This window comes from Rhipicephalus sanguineus, chromosome 3 (genome assembly GCF_013339695.2).
Source record: "Rhipicephalus sanguineus isolate Rsan-2018 chromosome 3, BIME_Rsan_1.4, whole genome shotgun sequence".
In the NCBI taxonomy this organism is placed as follows: domain Eukaryota; kingdom Metazoa; phylum Arthropoda; class Arachnida; order Ixodida; family Ixodidae; genus Rhipicephalus; species Rhipicephalus sanguineus.
This window is the reverse complement of record NC_051178.1, coordinates 75,434,219-75,454,459: the sequence shown is the minus strand read 5'-3', so window position 1 is coordinate 75,454,459 and position 20,241 is coordinate 75,434,219. Positions and strand designations below refer to the sequence as shown.

Genomic DNA, 20,241 nt, shown 5'->3' with positions numbered 1-20,241 from the left:
GCGGTACGGCGCACGTACTCGCGCCACGCACGCCGTGCTTTTCGTGAAAGATCAGAGAACGGCGGCCGCACCAGCCGCACCGCACGAGCGGTGGTGTGGTAGTGTCGTATTTATAAAAACACCGACATATTAACTTTAGAAGAATTGAATGAAATATTGTTATTTTATTGTTTTCTTTCTTAGGTTTAATACGCAATTGCTCTTTAATTGCGCTTACTGCGAGCCGACACCTGCTCAAATAGTGGACGATTTGCTGCGAGCACTGCGCAGACATTGCAATCGCCATCATGGCGCCCGGCGTGTTTGGAGTTCGGATAGATCAGACTCTTCGTTGGCCTCGTTTTTAGGTGTTTGATCCGTGACGTTTCGTCGAAAAATCACAAGCGCGCATGCCGTAGGTGTTTGCCTGGTTGCAAGATCTTGCCGATTTCAACGTTTTTCCACCTCTTCGGTAAGTACTTGACATGCCTGGATTACTGCAATCAGCACGTTCTTAGCACTTTCCTCTTTGGCTCCCCACCGCGCGCAGGTTGGCGTACGCTGAACTGGACCCTCGCAGCAAGAATGGCACGTGGGAGTAAGTTTTATTTGTGACGCGATTTGGTTTATCTTCCGCAGAAACTGTTAAGCTCACAATGCTGATATGTTGTTGTTGTCGGCCACGTGTGTAGATTGACACCGCGATCGTTGAACACATGGCTGATCTGCCTCGAATAACTGCAAGCCGGCGCGTGCGTAGTGCCGTGGAGAACGATCAGAAGTCGTGGACGACAAAGAAAAAAACTTCAAAGGTTTGTTGTACATGTTTTCCACGGCAACTGACATAAACGTAAAAAAAATTGGAATGGTCAAATGCATGTGTCAAGTTTAACCATTTGTAGTGGGCTGTGGACATGAATTAAGCATTGCTGTACACAAGACTGGCTTGCCCTCAGTTTATGCCCAGTACCAAATTTTTTGCTCTCATTATGACACCATTCGTAAGAAAAGCCAGAACTTATGTTCAAAACAGCGCATATTCATGCTATTCTTTTATTCAGTTGCACGTGTGAGTCCTGCTGCTGGCCATCAGTTAGCCGGTTATCAGAAGAAAAGGGCACAGCCCAGTTTTGTACTGGTATATACCGTATCGTTTGTGATTATGATCATGATTTTTGTCTTACTGAAACAAGAAACTGAAAAATGTATGTTGGTGTTTCTGCTACATCTCTATGAAGCAGCAGAACCTGTTGCTCAGTCACTTGGTGCATATTAGCAACTGGCACCTTGTCTGGCTTCCCGATACCTCCGCCTTTTTTTCAGTGCATGTTGTTTTCATCCTTTACCAGCAGTCAAGTAGTTTCACACAACCGAAATGACCAACTAGCCCACTCTGTTTGTCAAGTAGGTTTTACTTCCAAACAAATGTAGCACATTTGTGATATGCACTGTTGCTCAATGATATTCTTTTTGCATGTGCTAGCTGTGTACACATATTACATGATCTTTTTTCTTTTTTTTTTAGCTGCTTCTAGTAGTGGTGCCCCTGGTGTGCACCTTTACCCCAAATGTCTGCACCTTTGCCTACCGGTAATGACATAGAATGTGCTCAGCTTCCTGGACATAGGCATGCGGGTTACGAGACGGAAAACGTGCAGCTTAGACTTCATGCTTGTAAATGCGAAAGTCGTAACCGACATAATTAGAGTAAGCTAAAAGGAGAAATTTCTGCTTATGAGCAAGTAATTATGAAGCAGGTTTTACTCCTCTTAAACTAGCAGACATGCAACAACACAGTTGTGCTTTGTTTTGTGCGCCACTTTCATGCATATTTGTGCTTGCAGTGGATATGCATATACATGAAGGATTTGTTTTTGTTTTCCTCAGCTGCCTCTGCGAACCCCGCTCCTGGACAACAGCTGGGAGGCTCTGTGTTTAAACGCGTGCACCTTGGACGTCATGCTCGTAAATACCAATTCCTTTGTCATTCCTGGCATGAATTTCGTTGGTAAAGCAATAAGTAAAATTGTGCATTGTTGTTTACAAGCACTTCAGTATGAACCAGGCTTAAAGGAGAAGGGACCGAAAACTGGCCAGAACTTGTGATTAGATCCTGTCAGAAATGAAAAGACCGCGCTATATACTGACATATTCCAGCATCCTTTTCGCGCTGTGAGTAGGATTTATATCTCTAAATTGTGTTTAAAAGTAACAAAAAAAAGGCATGTTGTGCAACCTATCGCAAGAGCCTTGAAGCTAGATTGCGGAGTTGATCACTTTGCTGTACAAAGTCACGTAGTCTGATACCGTCATGTGTGCCATTATTGGTCCTAAAAATATTAGTATGTATATTACTATCCATCCCCGCTCTATTCTGTGCTGCTTATGAGGTAAAAGAAGTTGCATGGTGACAAGTAACGGCGCTGCCCTCGCGGTAGCCAGTGGACCATGTCGAGCCGCAGCGCATGCGCGCGAGTACACACACACGCAGTAAACCGCCGCGCTCGAACACGAACCGCTGTCACGCTCACTGTTTGCATCATGTCTTGTCATGTGTGTATACGACTTCATATCCGTCGCAGATAGAAAAATTCGAATTACAAATATTTCACGGTATTTTCCACATCACCATTCCTTGATTATACACTCTGACTGCTAAGCTTTCTGTCGCGTTAAAGAAAATAGGTACCATAAAAGTTGGTTGTCGGTCCCTTTAACCTCTTAACACACACACAGGACAAAATAGGCATGCTATATCCCCGTTGTGCACCATCTTTGTGCGTTTGTGTGTGCAGTATGGACATGTACATTAAGGCTTTGTTTTTGTTCTCAGCTGCCTCTGCGAGCCCTGCTGTTGGACGCCAGCTGGAATGCTCTGCGTTTGAAAGCGTGCACCCCAGATGTCATGCTCATAAATACAGAGTTCTCATGATTCTAGTGTTGACAAAGCAATAAGTAAAAGCAGGCACTTGTGCATCTGGAATGAGGTTTAACCCTGTCTCAGGAGACATACGACAATATAGTCATGCTATGTTCCTGTTGTTCACCATTTTCATGCATGTTGTGTGCAGTACGTATACATACATGCAGGCTTTGTTTTTGTTGTCCTCAGCTGCCTCTGCAAGCCCTTTTGCTGGACGCCATGGAAGGCCCTCCACTCGAAAGTGTGCACCTTAGACTACATGCTCATCAATACCAAGTTCTCTGTCCTTCTCGGCATGATTGTAGTGCCATATAATAGTGAGGCAATAAATCATCTTTGCTGGTCACTTGATGTTCCATGCATGTTGCTTGGTTTCTGAACACATGACTTGGTTTTTGTGAAAAAAAAAAGTGGGTTGGTTGGACGAGGAATATGCTTTCCTGGAGAGGCAACTGGCTCTCTCAGGTAGGGGGTGGTCGAGCGCGATGAAGCAAGTTAACATGTTATGGGAGCATATGTCCCACCCTTTTGAAATAATCCTGCAGTAAAAAGTGGCCACATGTCCCAATAACATACCACACGCATGCAGTTTTGGGACATCCCAAAAAGGTCTTTTTTTGTATCACTTGGGATGTTTTTCCACCTTGTGTGGGACGTCTTTTGGATGTCCCGAACTCCCAAAAGGGATGTCATTTGGATGTCCCTAGGATGCCTTTGCGTTGTCTGGGGGGGGGCAGCTACACAATGCGAAGACTGAGGAAACAGCGTAGCTGGTGGGCTTCCCCCTCATCCTTTCCCTCCTACTCGGCCTCATTTCCCTTTCTCAGCCCTTGCTATGCTATACTATACAAGACTACGATATGCTTTGCCATCTCTCCTGCTCATTTCCGTCCTCCTGACACTCGCATCACCCCTGCCCACCTTCACTTCTATTTCCCACCTATTTGCTATAATATACTATAGAAGGCTATTCATGACAGCCACCGCAAACGGAACACGGGCGAGAAAAAGAAACGACGACACAGGCGCTGTCTAACAACTGAATGTTTACTAGAAAAAACACCAAGGATTATATATGGGTAAGAAAGATTGACAACAAAACCCTGCCCCCCCCCCCCCCCTCCCAAAGATAACCGACAACCACATCAATAATATCATGCGTAGAATATCAGAACAGCGCAAGTTCCAGGAAAGCCACTTCCTGACTCACGCACGTGTCTATCTTTTTTATCATTTCGAATGCCTCCGCGATTTCCCGGGCACGCTATGCTATGCTATGCTATGCTATGCTATGTTTTACTCTTTTCCCTCCTGCTTTCCCTTCTCCTGACCCTCCCATTATTTATCCTGACCCTCACTTCCCTTGCCCACCTCCTTGCTATAATTTACTATACCAGGGGTTTCAAATTCATCTCAGCTAGTGGGCCGCAGTCCTGAAATTTAGCCCAACAAGGGCAGGGACAGTAAAGAACTTGACCACTGCTGATCCAGGGGCGTAGCCAGAAATTTTTTTCGGGGCGTGGCGGGGGGGTTCAACCAAACTTTTCGTGTGTTCGTGCGTGCGTTTGTATGTGCGCGTGTATATATACGCAAGCAAAACTGAAAAATTTCTGGGGGAGGGGGGGGGGTTTGAACCCCCCCTGGCTACGCCACTGCGCCACTGTGCTGATCTGCCTTGTTGGTGCGACATAATAGTACAGCTCTTGAAGGATGGGGACAGAAGAAGAAGTGCTCGTGTTGTGTTCTTCTTGCGTCGCCGTCCTTCAAGCGCTTTGCTGTTACAGTAAGAAAGTCGGAGCGGGGAGCGGGGGTTAAAAATATGTCCCTTAACGTGGCCATTTAAAAATGACTTTCACATATCTCGTATATGGGTCATATCCTACAATAAAAAAATCGGTACCGACCTTCTTTTAATTTTTATGATGTTCCTACCCGATCAGGCGTGCTTTCGTCAAAACCTAGACATCGTGGGTCATATCCACAGGGGACTTGACGTAGGTTTCGAGGAAGATATCGACACCAGTGTTGCGGGGTTGCCACTCCGGAATTGGAATGATTCCGGATTCCACTTTCTCGCGACCCCGGAATGGAATGGGGACAACGCTTGGAGGAATGGAATGGGAATGGAATTAAGCGCCTTTTGCACGGAATGGAATGGGAATGGAATTTCGTCTTTTCGGAAAATAGAGCACGTTTTCGTCTACGCGCTGTTTTTCAGACTTCAAACATTACTAAGTCAGAGCCTCAAATTTAACAATAAAGCAGTATTTTTAAAACGGCTTGGCTGATTACAAGCACAGTATATTTATAAGCAACGCACCTACTACAATTCTGTCTTTATATAGACTGTGGTGCTACGAAGTTTGTCTCTATTCTTCGCGTAACCACGGCTCTATGCCGTTGGTATCCGTCGTGCGGAACTACGGCGGCGGCATACCCCCCTAACGCCTTGTGATGTTTTTTTTTTGCATCGGCGGCGTTGCAGTTCCTAATATCTTAATGCAGATCGTAATACATCCATTTTGTTCATTTACGCCTGCTCGCCTGCTAAAAGAGTACTCCGTATAACATTCCAATTTGTTACTATCGCGTGCATTGCTTCGACCTTTCGGTGAAACTGACTTTTAGGAGCTTGCTCCTTTTGCTGGGGGGTTGTCTCTTGTCCCTCCTGCCGTGTACGCTAGTTCTCATTGTTCCGCCGAGAGCGGAGCACGCGCCCTTGAATCGTACACATGGAAAAAAGAACACTTGAAAAAAATAATAAAAAAACACAAAAAAAATGTTGCAGTGGCTTAGCTCGGCTATGCCAGGACAATGTAGCGTTAGCAAAGGTTCAGCTGATTGTTCTTAGCTTTCCTGATTGTCTAGGATTAGCTTGATTATCACGCTTACTGCTGCTCCTATGACACACACACGGTATACGTATTATGCGGCACATGTATATTTATTTTGCCAGGCAACTACTTCGGGATCCGATGAGTTAAGCTTCTCCGCTCTTCTGCGCCGCTGAGCAGCATTTGCGCTCCATGGCTAAACCACACTGGCAAACGCCAGTCAGAGGCGCTATCAAGCGGCTCCAGCGCAGTGTCAGACGGCACCTGCATAGCGAAGGCGAATAGCTGTGCGCGCGCCGGCGCCAGTGCGTCTACCTCGGCTACAATCACTCCTCTGGAAGGCGCAGACCGGTGGCAGCTAGAGTCACTGGAAAATCAGAGTACCGCAAAGGTAGGCTGCACGCGGGCAACATTGGGCGGCGGTGGCCATTTCCCTTCCACACCGTCCGGCGCATTGCTGGCGTGTGTCGATCTTTTCGCCTCGGTGCCGTGTTACGCTCGGCGGAACGGCATTATGTGTGTGTGTTTCTTCAAAAGGATATTAGAAGTTATTTCGAGTCATCGACAGTTATGGATCCACTGCGCGGTTAGCGGTGTAAGTAATGAAACGTGCGGCGAATGTTGTCATGTGCTCGCGAACTCGCTTCATGGCTTTATCGGTCTCTTTTCGTGTCACGCCCGGCTGTGTCCGCTAGGTCCGGAGCTGTAAACATAGTTGCATTAGCGCAGTGACATCGTGCGAGATGCCATTTACTTCGACATTTGGTGAATCTTGACTGTTTGCGCTATCTTTGCAGTCGGTGTTCAGGTTCACTGCACTCAAGAACGTTATCGAACAACATCGAGAACATTCAACATTGCGTCCTTCGACTGATCGCTGATGCATAGCTTGCTTGCGCACCATGCTTGCTCTTCAACTGGTTTATATGTGTAATACATGTGTGTGTACGGTAATTGTAAGTTGTGCGCGACGTATTTATGTCTCGATTCGGAACGCCAGCAGCCGGACGCACGGGCGAATCGGCGTGCGGTAGGTAAGGGACATCTTATCTTGCGATACGTAGAAAATAGGCCATTGAAAATGATTGACATCACTACTTAATTGTTTCATTTACTATTTCTTGTCTCCTTAATATTCCCAACGTTGCAGTGCATTTGCAAATATTTTGCTGTGTTCCGACAAACAGATTTTTTTTTTGGCGTTGCCAGCGCGTAAACAGCTGAGGTTCGGTTTCTGCACTGCTGCACTTTTTTTATATAATGCACTCTTATTAAAACTTCCTCGGCACGGTGCTTTATGTTCTTTTGATCAGAAATAGCACATCCCGGAAATTGTTAAAGCGCATGTTACTGCAACACAGTATAAATATCGACATAGGGCTCGCATAAAATCGACTCTCGCAATGCGTGGGATCTGCTTTATTTTAAATGCGAAGCGTTTCTTAGCGAACCTCTGGCACTTTGAGCGTTTCTATCTACGTATCTATCTATCTATCTAGCCGCCTACGTCTGGGCGCTCTCATGATCGCCTCCTTAACTTGGTATAGACCAAAATTTGCATGGGAGGGTAAGAGGATTTGACGAATATGACTACCGGGTCATGACATAAATAACGTTAAAATCCTGTCGCGTACGTTGTCAAACCCTTTCCACTAGACACGTGTGGCACATACCCGTTTACCACGGGCCGCAGTGTACGGGTATGCGCCACAGGTGATTGACAGTTTATGTCTACCCAGGAACGGCGAGAACAGACATTGGTAACTTAAATGCTAGAGAGTTAAGTAAAACCAACATCGGCAGCCTTGACACAACGAATGGAAATAACGAAAATTAGGATCCCAGCAGGAATCGAACCCAAGCATTCTGCGTGGCAATCAGGTTTTCTACCTCTGAGCCACGCCAGGTCTATAAACTGGTTTGGAAAAACAGCCGTCAATTGTGGTTGTGGTGCTGGCTATCTAATTTTACAAGAAAGCAATAAACACTACATGATACTCCTACATTGTGTACTCCTACGATACGGGCGTCATATCAGATTGACGTCTGTAGTTCCAGTCAGGGTGTCGGAACGGAACGAAAACCGAAAACGAAAAACGAAAAAAACGATATTTTCGACCGGAACGAAAACGTAACCGAAACTTTATTTATTATTTCGGTGCGGAGTGAAACCGAAATTTTTTCAATCGTTTTTCGGTTCACGAGAAAACTTCCCAATCCGGAGCAACTGAGCTCATGCATTGTGAGCATATTTCAGGGCACGGTATTAGCGCGTACCTCAGGCAGGAATTCCAAGGCAAAGATATGTTTAAATTGTGCGAAAAACGAAAACAGTGGCAACCAAAGATGTTCATATTAACGCCAGTGGACTTTTGCGTTGCTGTCACGCAGGCCAGCGTAGAGAGGGCATTGTCGGCGCTGAAGTTTGTTACAGCAAAAGCTGTTATGAGATCACAACAGCTGATTTTGGCGCCATAATTGTCCGCCGCCGCCGATGTCCGTGACCGCTATTGCGTGATATAACAAAAAATAAATGGGAAACAAATTTCTAGGATCGGGTGGGATTTTAACCCGCGCCCTCTGCGTGGCAGTCGGGTCTTCCACCACGGTGCCACGCTGGTGCTTGTAACTCCTTCGCAAAAACACTCTACACAGGCGTCATGTCGGGCAAGGAATCGTGTTAATATGTGTAATATAGCGTGGCAGCAGAGTAAAATAACAACCAGTCATCACACAATGCTAATCGCGCAAAGAGTGTGTGGTTTAATGCTTCCTGTTTGGGATATGGCGTCGAGAAGCCGTTGAAGAACTCGATACCGTCGAAGTGATTAAAAGAGGGCTTTATTTGACACTAAGTGAGGCCATTAAAACCCTGCTAGTAGTCCTATGTCCCCGTTTTCTCTCGTGCTCACTGGTAGTTCTTTGTCCTCTTCTGTAGGCTCGCTGGTGCTCGCGATGGAAACAACATTCCCGGCCGCGCAAATGAAGTTAATTACAGAGTTCCAGCGGGTATAGCTTTTGTATGGGCCTTGTCAAGATCAAACCTCCCTGCTGTTTAACCTTGCACGAACGGACATGCCCATCTGAACTTCTAAAAACCTGAAGGATTCTTCCAAGTTTCCATAGTTGTCTAGGTGAGGTCTCGGAATGTACGATAACGATGTCACCTTCCTTGAGATCCGTGGCTCGTTGATTGCCTGCGAAGTGTGCAGACCGGAGCTGCAGCAAATATTCTTTCCGCCATCGCTTCCAAAAATTCTCGGTTAGAAGCCTTCTGTAGGCATGTCGGCGAATGACATCCGATCGTCTCGAGTTGGCGTCAACGTCGACCGTGTCATATGGCATAGCAGTTAGTCGACGTCCAAGCAGTAGATCGGCTGGAGTCAAAGTGCACGGTTCCGCTTCGTCTGTCTCGACAAAGGCTAGCGGCCTAGAGTTGATTACTGCTTCGACTTGTGTCAGCACTGTCATAATTTCTTCAAAGTTGAGACAGGCTCTGCCGAGAATCTTACGCAGCGAAGTCTTCACCGATCTTATCAGTCGCTCCCACCATCCACCCCACCATGGTGCATTGGGCACTATAAACTTCCAGAGAATGCCGTTGACGGTGAGATGGTTCGCGACGTCCTCTTCTTTGAAGATGTGGCATAGGCGCTTTAAATCCGCTGACGTCTTTTGAAAGGTCCTCGCGTTGTCCGAATAGATAACGCGGGGCAGTCCCCTCCGGCTGACAAACCGTCGTAAGCATAATATGAACGTTTCAGCTGTCATGTTGGAGACGAGCTCAAGGTGAATTGCTCGCGAAACAGCACAGGTGAAAAGTGCTACGTAGCACTTTGCGTCGCCGTCTTGCGTGCGTGCTAAGAGCGGGCCTGTGAAGTCTACACCAACAACCTCGAAAGGGTTTGTTGGCTCTATCCGGTGACTTGGCAAAGGCGCTGTTGGAGCACTTCCTGGTCTGGCGGCGAATCGTTTGCACACGTTGCAACTGCGTATAACTTTTTTCGCCAAGACACGCCCGCGACAAATCCAGTAGTGCTCTCTGAGCTGGGTGAGCGTCTCTCGTACACCGTTGTGTAGGACTTGCTGATGTGCTCTGATGACAACCAGAGCGGAGTAATGATGCTTTGCTGGGAGAAGTATTGGATGCTTGACTGTTAGCGGTGACTTCAGGAGCGACAAGCGTCCACCGACTCTGAGAATTCCGTCAGCATCTATAAACGGGCGAAGGTTAGCAATGCAGGACGTGTGTTCCAGTGTCCGTCCGCGTGTTAGGCATTTCACTTCTGCATGAAATTCTTGGTTTTGGACGTGTTTAACCCAGTAGTGCTCGGCCCGCACGACTTCTGTCGCAGTCAGGTGGCTAGTTTCTTCTGTTTTGTGTCGGCAGCGGTCTGTAAATCGAAACACCCAAGCTGTGATTCGCAGCAAGTGCTGAAGCTTGCTGAAACGCTCAATGTTTATAATTGGAATAAGTCTCTCCGTTGCCGTCACTACTTGAACAGCTGCTATCTCGCTTCTGGCAGCTTCATCCAGGTCCGGTGAAATGATAGGTTGGAGAGGCCACTTCTCCATTGAACCGTGCAGCCAGTCAGGACCATGCCACCACACTGAGCTGGATCTAACTTTGTCTAACGTCACACCTCTCGTTAGTAAATCAGACGGATTCTCCAATCCTGGGCAATATCTCCATCGGGATGGTTCTGTTCTGCACTTGATGCCCGTGACACGATTAGCAACGAATTGCTTCCACCTCGTGCAGTCTCCTCGTATCCATGACAGTACAATCGTGGAGTCGGTCCACATAGTGTACTCAATATGAATGTCGTTTAGTGCACTGCTCACGTATGTCAGCAGTCTAGCGCCAACCAGTGCACCTAAAAGCTCCAGGCGTGGTAGCGTCGCTTTCTTAATGGGAGCCACACGTGCCTTGGAGATCAGCAAGATGGGTCGTTCGGCCATGGTAGTAACGGCGTATATTACGGCTCCGTACGCTGCTGGGCTGGCGTCGCAGAAGACATGCAGGTGCATTTCACTTGGAAACTTCCTCCTTCCGCCCAGATAGCGAGGAATCAATATTTCCTGCAGTTGTGGAAGCTGCCGTACTAGGTTTTGCCATTCGTCTCGTAGGTCATCAGGTAGTTGGTCATCCCAGCTTATTCCACGTGTCCACAGTTTTTGGAATAGTATCCGTATGGCAATGATGTACGGTCCAACCATTCCGAGTGGGTCAAATATTCTCGACGTCGCCTGTAAGACGAACCGTTTAGTGTCAAGTTTCTCTTTCATAAAGTCTAGCAGTCGGTCGACCGAGAAACTGAACTCGTCCTTAACGGGATTCCAAGCAACGCCAAGAACTTTAACAGATTGCTCATGAAGCACTACCAGTTCTTGACTGGCAGACTCCTTCTGTCGTTTCAGTGCAACCATTAGGTTAGGTGAGTTTGTGGTCCATTTGCGTAGGACCATTCCCGCTGCTTTCATGATTTGTTGCGCTGCACGACAAAATTCTTCAGCTTCGTCTTCCGTGTCGGCGCCCGTAACCAGGTCATCTACGTAAAAGGACTCGGCCAGTCTTGTTGACGTTTTCTCTTTGACACCTTGCGTTCTCCTCACATGGTGAAGGATGGTCGCCGTGAGGAGGAATGGGCTGCATGTAGCTCCAAAGGGTACACGAGTCATCCTCCATTCTTGGAGCTGACTACCCATTAAGTCACCTTCGGCAAACCACAGGAACCGAAAAGCGTCTCTGTCTTCTTTCCGTATGGATATTTGTAGGAATGCCTTCTCTATGTCAGCGATTACCGCTATAGGATGTGTCCTGAAACGCAGAAGTATCTTCCCAAGGTCTTGGTAGAGGTTGTCTCCCTTTTCAAGGCACTCATTGAGAGACTTGCATCCCTTGTCATGAGATGATGCGTCGAAAACCACCCGTACTTTCGTAGTCAACGCCTGCTCTCTGATGACTTCCTTGTGTGGCATGTAGTACAACTTGTCTGGCTCCGGAGGAACGTCATCAACAATTTCGGCGTGTCCCGCTCGCACGTACTCGCGTATGGTGTCGTCGTATGTCTGTAATAATCCCTTTTGCTTCGCTAGACGAGTAAGCAGCTTACGGAGCCTTGTCACAGCAACTTGCTTGTTGTCGGAAAGCTCGCATCCCTCCTTCCAAGGTAGCGCCACTTCATACCTTCCGTCGCAGTATGTTATGGTGCTTTCGAAGTGTTGCATGACCTTGCTGACTTCATTAGGTCTTTCAACTGAGTCGGATATGCCAAGGTGCTCCGGTTCCCAGAATGTCCGTAGAAACTCATCTGACTCGACTACTTGAGTCTTCAAGGCGCAAACCATCATTCTCGCTGTGGCACACTGTGATGTCAAGAAGGTAGTACGTCCTTGAAACGTCCAACCAAGCTTGGAGTTCATGGCAATCAGTGAATCATTGTCCTCACACCGTAGGACTTCACCGGTCAGGACTCTCCACATTTGATCAGAGCCGATCAGCACGCTGATTCCACTTTGTGTGATCACTGATGCGTGTGCGAGTTCATCGGCTACGTCCCTTCCCAATTTCTTAAAAGAAGCGACGAATGAGACTTCCATTCTTGTTTCGTCGATGTCTTGGCAGATGTGCGGAATCTCAATTGCACTTAGCGAAACCTCCATGTCAGAAAACTGACTTCGTAAGCGAAGCTCCACTATTCGTCGATTTTCGGCCGCTTGGTTTGAGGCACTGGCGAAGGTGTTGAGAGCCATGTTTATGGATCCGAGGCATTTTAAGCCCAAGTGTCGTGACAACTCCTCGGTGACAAAGGTACGCTGACTGCCACCGTCGAATACACCTCGCACGTAGCGGCAGTTGTAATCGCTTACCGCCCAGGCTCGGAACGTTTGGAGGAAGACGCACGCATTGTATCCATCGCTGCTTTGCCGTCGTCTCCCTAGTGATGAGCAAACTGTCGCACTTGCACGGTCAGTCCGGGCGGCTTGGTGCGAGTCCTGTGGAATCCTGTCTGGGTCACACATACTCGAGGCATGTCGGCCTTTGCACTTCGAACACGAGATCCTCCGCTTGCAGTCGCGTGCCCTGTGGCCTTTCGTGGTACATCGGAAGCACCTTTTGTCACTCGACAGCACTTGCTTCTTTTGCGTCAGGGACATGTCGGTAGGACACGCTTCCGTGGAGTGCTGCTTGGATGAACAGAACGCACACATCTCGTTGTAGTGCTGATAATCACGAGTCGATTTCGTATGGAGAACAGATGACGTAGGCTGCTTCCAAGGCCGACTACGGGCTGGTTGGGTCGCCACATGTTGAGCCCCGCTGTCTCGTCCGCTGCTATCCTTATAGTCGCTTTTTTCCAAACTCTCCAGCTCGACCGAAAGGAGCTTCAGTAGACCGTCCAGCCCTGCGTTGTCCGCGGCATCATTCTCAGCTTGTGTGGCACAGGTACGGTGATACAGGACCACGACGTCTCGGGGTAATGCCCTAAGTATGACGTCGCAGAGCATCGACGAAAATGAAGACCGCTGCACACCCAGTGACTCCAGCCCTCGGATGTTCACGAGCACGTGGTCGTAGAGTTGTCGGAGGGCTCTTGTATCACCAGATGCTCGAACAGGAGTCAGCTGACGCAATCTTGCAAAGTATTCCTGCTCTTGGCGGGTCTTGTCCCCGAAGCGCTTCTGTAGTAGGTCTACAGCGTCCTTATAGCATGCTTCAGTCGTTGGAAGACCGGCCACCGCTGAGGCAGCGTCTCCTTTTAAAAACTGTCGCAGAGAGTGGAATTTCTCCGTCGTAGTCAGGGTGACGTTGTTGTGGACAATCTGGAGAAACTGCTCCCAGAACTCCGTCCATTTACACACATCTCCAGAAAAGGGCGCGATCGTGAGCTTCGGCAGCTTGGCTCCCGTCCTCTCTGATGGTGTAGCGATCACATTGGTAGCCGGCCCCGACCCCGATCCCTCTTCTGCTGGTGTGCTTGAAATGCGGTTCCGACGGCTTACGAGCTCGGCGAGAATGCGCGTCGCGTTGTCTTCATACTCTAAAATTGTTTCGTACTCGGATTGGAAGTCCTCGTCCGTGATGACGCTCTCTAATTCATTGTTGATCTTGTTCAACTCATCGTTGTTCGTTTTGAGCCTCTCATAGATAGAATCGAGCTGCTCATGCGTTGCGGAGTCGTTGCGAAGTAGGGCACTTGCCTCATTGATGATCCGGCTGTTCAAAGATCGTCGTGAAGTCCGCTTCGCCTTGAGCTTGTCCATTTCATCCGGGCAACTCGTAGCCGTCGGTAGGTCTATCCCGGGTTGATTGGCACCAAATGTTTGGGATATGGCGTCGAGAAGCCGTTGAAGAACTCGATACCGTCGAAGTGATTAAAAGAGGGCTTTATTTGACACTAAGTGAGGCCATTAAAACCCTGCTAGTAGTCCTATGTCCCCGTTTTCTCTCGTGCTCACTGGTACTTCTTTGTCCTCTTCTGTCGGCTCGCTGGTGCTCGCGATGGAAACAACACTTCCCACCAGTGTTGCGTAGTTGCCCCGCCAGAATTGGAATGACTCCGGAAAATCATTCCACATTTTCGCGACCCCGGAAATGGGGACAACGCTTGGAGGGATGGAATGGGAATGGAATTACGTCTTTTTCCTAAAATAGAGCATGTTTTCGTCTACACGCTGTTTTTCAAACTTCAGACATTGGTAAGTCAGAGCCTCGAAATTTACAATAGAGCAGTATTTTTAAAATGGCTTGCCTGATTACAAGCAAGGTACATTTATAAGCAACGTGCCTACTAGAAACCGAGGTGTAAGTTAGTGTACAAACAAATGCATTATCCCAGCAGATACCGAGTGGAGAAACAAGTTATCCCTGCGCGTTGGTTCCCATTGATACCACCACACGAAAGTGGCGAATACTCTGTGCACAGCCTGATCTTTATCTTTTCAGCAGCTCAGTACCTGACACATGTAAATAACTTTTGCGACAAGGAAGAAATTGCATACCTGCGCACAAGTGAACACAGAAAGTTCTTCTCACCGCATCCATGCTTGCGAGGCGCGCTTGATAAGCGTAGTGCTGACGAGCAGTGCGGCCCAGTGTTCCGTATTCGATGCAAAGGTACAAGGTGCCCGAGCGGTGCACTGTTCCAACTAATACCAGCAGATCTAGAAGGTCTTGCTCCCAATTAACCAAATCTTAGTTTTCTCCATATCCATGACCGCTCCAGACGCGTGGGAAAACTGCTGTCTTCTTGAATACTACTTTCGTCCGCATAAAAAAAAACGCTATGTCGTCGTTTTCGCATTAAGACATTTAAGCCTAAACAATATTAAAACATCACCATTCGTTCAAACATGCTGACCATGCAAATACTATATGTAGCGCGAGAACTGCCCTAATGGGAATTAGTAGATGGTTGTACTGCACGAGATATGTCACCAATCTACTATCCCTCGACCTTGTTAACGTGTTGTGCGTACTTTTGCAGTTCTTAATGCATCTGATGACATCAGCTTTATGGGGCGTTCATTCTTAACTCGATAAAACTATCAAGATGCCTTTCCTACGTCGTGAAATTACGGGATTGGAATTGAACTGCCCGGCCATTCCCAGAGTGCGAAATGGCTAAGTTTTTTCTGGAATAACACTTTTCGAGCTAGTTGGTTGTTCATACCGAGGCGAAAACAGCGCGTACAGACGAGTACGAACAGACACAAGTGTCTGTGCCTTTTCTTGTGTCTGTTCGTACTCGTATGTACGCGCTGTTTTCGCCTCGGTAAGTGTTTTCATTCCGAGGAATTGAAAGGAATGGAATTGCGGCAAGTTCTAATTCCCCGCAATGGAACTGAAATGGAATGGAGGCGCCCATTCCGCAACACCGCTTCCCACCCACTGCAAAGTGCTCAGCCGTAATTCTTCATCGGCGTCAGCCACAGCACAAAGTGCACATAATGCCTTACAGAAGTGTAGCGTGTACCACGAGACTCCGAAGAATGACGAAAAATGGCATAGTGGGAACTTCTCTACTTCTGAAAAATTGAGATGATTTATGGCGTAGTAGGTAGCTTGTATGTGTACTTGTATTATTACCCCAAGAGACTCTCCAACGAGCTCTACAAAGTCCGCTCTTCCAGCTTTCGCTGTGACTGTGCTGCGTGTTCCGCGCAGGCCTGGCGATCTTTTTATCAGAACAGTGGTCTCGCACATCAGAGAGTACACTCAATGACGTGCTGCTTCTGAGATCGTGCTCAGTCCCTTGATACAAATCATTGAGCCTACTAAAAAATTCGTATTTGTCTTTTGAGAAAATAAATACTGCTACTTTGAAAATAATACTGGTTTGTGCTAGTTGGTAGGAATTCGTGGTACAGTTACTTGCGCTCCTCTGAAGAACGTGGTTTACCCTCGTCCCACTTTCCTAAGAGGAGGGCAAGTAACTACATCACAAATCCAATGTTCTTTATGATTACTTTAACGTCAAATTTTTGCATTAAAAAAAAACCGTTACGAACCGTTACGGAAAATTTTTTTTTTCGTTTCGGAACAGAAACGGAACGGAACTTTTTGCGGTGGAACGAAACTAAAACCGAAACGAAAAACATTTCGTTCCGACACCCTGGTTCCAGTGTTGTCTCCGCTTTTATAGCAGTCTAATAAACATCACGTTTGTATTCCTATGATTCAGCAAGCTATATTGAAGCATTGCTCGACCCCGGAGGAATACATTAACGAAAGTTACATATGATATCCACATCACCGCATCGTAAAGTGCATATTTGCAGTCTAAGGCGCGAATAAGACACGGACGAAGAATAGGAACGCACACACGGAGCGCCTTATTCGTGCCTTAAACTTCAAATATGTTAAACCATCAAGCCCCATCTGCTATTCTTACATCGTAAAGTGCACTTCGTCCACCAGAACGACGAAGTGTCCTCTTCATTTCTTAAGAGGCTGGGCGATGGCCTCATGCTGACCGAGGATGATGTCAGATTGATTGACAGCCATTTGTAGACTAGGCTACGTAGGCCACATACGCCCACGTAGTCTACGAATAGAACAAACACCATCCACTGATGTTGGTCTACGTAGCACTATCCAGGCCTACCAGCCTCGACGGCCTATGCCTCACCAACGTGGAAGGTGGCTTCAGGTTCCGACATGTCGCCGGCTCTGTCGACAGACAATTTGTCGACGAAGTGACCGAGGCATCCACGAATTCCAACAGCTCTACTATACCACATACTTCAATACATATGGACCCCTCTTCGCCACTGTCACGACCGGATTCTATAACAAGTCGTGACCAGCTGCTGGTGCTCACTGATCACGGTGATGATGCCCTTGCTCAAGAACTGTCAAGAACTTCTTGCACACATGCACACGGGTTCGTGAAACGCGCGTGCGTTCTCGGGACACGTATAAGCACTACATATCAGCTTACCGCTTCTGGTGTTGGTAATACCCACGTTGTCATTGGCAGCGTTACCCAACAGTAAACAATTGCTTATATAACACATATGCAGCTCTTCAACATATATATGTGTGCGTATAAAATATATACAAATCTTTAGCGTAATTTTGTAACGTGTCGCTCAGTAAAAAAGTTAGGCAACAGTCACCTACCCGCCGCATGCTTCGCATAACATCGACTCCCACGGTACGTGGGATCTGCCGAATTTTTTTTTTTTTTTGCGTTGACCATTTCTTACCCACTAAACAGTATTTTAGGGTTGCGCTCGGCGCAATGCAGCATTGGCAGCATTTTTTGCAACTAATTTAAAAATACGCTTAATAACATTGCCTTATACCAAGTTTATCAACAGAGTTCCACGCTTCTGTTTTGCGCAATGGCAAATGGTGATGCCACAATTGCCTTCAAGGTATACCAGTAAACAGTTATTATTTTAATAAATCTTCAATTTCGCTCTCGTGCGTGACACGCTTATAACTCGAATAGCATGCGTAATCTGTTCAACAGATCGAGATATAAACAGCCGAGCAAATAGAAAGATATGTATTGTTTTCAATATCGCTGACCATAGCGAACCGAAAAGGTGAAGTATCCTGTCGCATGAGATCTTTTACAGCAAAATTTGTGTAGATAACTGCAGGAAGGTGTGTTCTTCGAGGGGGGGGGGGCGAATTCATTCCGGCCAGCTATGCAGCCACGTAGAACGGCGCTCTTTGACATTAATTTTTCCCACACGACAGGCAAAAATAAACGAGATTCTCAGAGTAGCTCACCAGTAACGTTCGATTGCTGGTGAGCTACTCTCTGGCTTCTGCATGCAGTGGCGTAGCCAGGGGGTGGCACGGCGGGGCCCGTGCCCTCCCCCCCCCCCCCCGCCGAAATTTTTTCCCGTGGCATACATAGCATGAAATAACACTGGACCAATCTGCCTGCCAGGCCCCCAATTCACATCAAGGAGGTGCCCCCCCCCCCCCGAAAAAAATTTCTTACGCCCCCTGTCTGCATGACGCGTTTAAAAATGCGACGAAGTACTTATAGGGACCGTGCTACTGCTAAATGTCCGGCCACGCTCTGCATTGAACGCGCCTGCACCCAAAGCGCTTGGAAGAGATATGGCGGTGAGAAGTCACGTGATGCGAGTAAGCCAATCGCGTCGGCGGCAGAACGCGGAAAACAGATGCGATACTGTGAAATTTTTCCAGTGACTCTAGCGGCAGTGAGTCGCGCGCGGCAGCGGCGGAGTGCGCGGGCGGTGCCGGCTCCGATGCGCCAGCTGTGTGACATCACTGATACTCGCGCATGCGCAGAACGGCTCTTGAGGAGCCACGCTACAGTGTAGCCACGCGAAACTGGCTCGGCTAGGCCAGTTTCGCTACAAACAAACGCTACAAAACGCTACAAAAACAAAAAATAAGCCAAGGCAGCAGCGCGGAGGGCTCACAATGCAGCAGCTCGCGGGCTCGCCGCCGAAACCTTGCGGTGAGGGCTCGCGAGGCCGAAGAGAGACGCCAGCGCCGACAGCAAGCACAAGCCACTACCAGCACCGAGGCGGCGGCAGCAGCGAGGGCTCGCGATGCCGAAGCTAAGCGGGCTCGTCGACAAGCGGACCAGGAGGTGGCACAGGCCCGCGAGGCCGCATCGAAGAGGGCGCAAACACACGCGGAGAGCCCGCGAAGCTGAAGAAGCCTTTATAATAAGCTAAACGGAAAACACCCCGGGCTTACGCGATTCGTAAATAAGCTCTTTAACAAAATGTATATACTACATCAATATGTAAATTTGTGTACATAGTGCATCGATACGTAAATAATAAACACTGTGTTTAAAACGTGTATATACAATCACACCACAACAACTCTCGTGTCAATTCTTTATATGATGATGATTGAGCAGATGTACAGAGGATTCACGGTTTACCGAATTTAACCTCTGGAGCGAGCTCCTTCATCATCATTCACTTTGTGGATATGCTGTGATTTTTATCATTGCCTTATTCCTTGACGTTTCCTAATAAGAGAAAGACGTTCCACATATGTTACGTAATACATTTCACTCACATCCAAATATTTGTGAGTCATCTCCGTCCAGAGAGCCCACGATGCGGCGGTCACGCTAAGCCTGCCCGTCCCAACGTGGGAGAAGCCCACTGCGTGCTAGTCGCGTCTCTCAGGACTATAATAAAGTTCCACCATCCATCCATCTCCCAAAACCAAGTTGGGTGTAGAGGCATGTGCCGTGTACATAGTCCGTGGAAGTATTTTCGACTCTGTGTTTAATTACTTGGGCGTGTCTAATTAGAATCTTAGAACTGAAACTCAGTTGCAGTTCTTAATGTATGTGATGACATCAGCTTTATGGGGCGTTCATTCTTAACTCGATAAAACTATGAAGGTGCCTTTCCTATGTTGAGGAATTACGGGAATGGAATTGAACTGCCCGGCCATTCCCTGGAGTGGGAATGGGCTTAGTATTTTCATTCCGAGGAATTGAAAGGAATGGAATTGCGGCAAGTTCCAATTCCCCGGAATGGAACTGGAATGGAATGGAGGCGCCCATTCCGCAACACTGATCGATACCAATCTGAAGAATGACAAAAATTTTGAAATACAGTTTTTGTTCTATGGTGATGACATGACATGACAAGAACTTTATTGGAGTCCTGAGGAACTCGAATCTGGGGAGCCGAAGGCCCCCAGATCAAGTTGGTGGCTCCGCCCACGATGGGACTGGAAGTCCAAGTTCCGTCGCGATGTCGTGGGCCCTCTGGACGGCCTGGAGTTGGGTGTGTAGATCGCTGTTCTTCAGGTTTCAATTTTTGTTCTACGGTGACGATTTTAACACATAGTGACCGTATGGAGTGCAAGAAAAAAAAATCCTTGAGACCAATCCCGTCTGTGTAGCTCCGCCAACAAGGCGTTATTAATCGCAGTGAGAAAATAATGCGAATACCATTTAGCACAGTCAGAAAAGTTCATTCCTTGTGAAGCCGCGGACGCTGTCAAAGAGTTCGCGGGCCGCGTGTTTGAGA

At 47.7% G+C, this 20,241-nt stretch overlaps 1 protein-coding gene and 1 long non-coding RNA gene across 3 annotated transcripts; one reads left to right on the top strand and one right to left on the bottom strand.

The window, feature by feature from the left end:
• Window positions 1-304: 304 nt before the first annotated feature.
• Window positions 305-3,219, top strand: LOC119384976 (uncharacterized). 2 transcript variants are annotated; one of them, XR_007415589.1, is made up of 5 exons: window positions 305-451; window positions 530-577; window positions 672-791; window positions 1,867-1,944; window positions 3,092-3,219. It is a non-coding gene; the product is annotated as an uncharacterized LOC119384976 (long non-coding RNA). The 2 variants fall into 2 exon arrangements; XR_005182020.2 differs by lacking the exon at window positions 672-791.
• Window positions 3,220-10,091: 6,872 nt separating this feature from the next.
• On the bottom strand, window positions 10,092-14,004 carry LOC119385578 (uncharacterized). The gene is made up of 2 exons (XM_037652990.1): window positions 11,122-14,004; window positions 10,092-10,130 (listed from the first exon to the last, which is right to left on the bottom strand). The coding sequence occupies exons 1-2, from the start codon at window positions 14,002-14,004 to the stop codon at window positions 10,092-10,094; spliced, it is 2,922 nt and encodes a 973-aa protein (XP_037508918.1).
• Window positions 14,005-20,241: the final 6,237 nt, after the last annotated feature.

What these genes read in the sequence shown, in the direction of transcription:
- LOC119385578 (XM_037652990.1), bottom strand. Translation starts at nt 14,004, where the DNA reads ATGGACAAGCTCAAGGCGAAGCGGACTTCACGACGATCTTTGAACAGC. An exon ending in AGTCTGCCAGTCAAGAACTG is followed by an intron (nt 10,131 to 11,121) that starts GTAGTGCTTCAT and finishes TTCGATTTACAG; the next exon opens with ACCGCTGCCGACACAAAACA.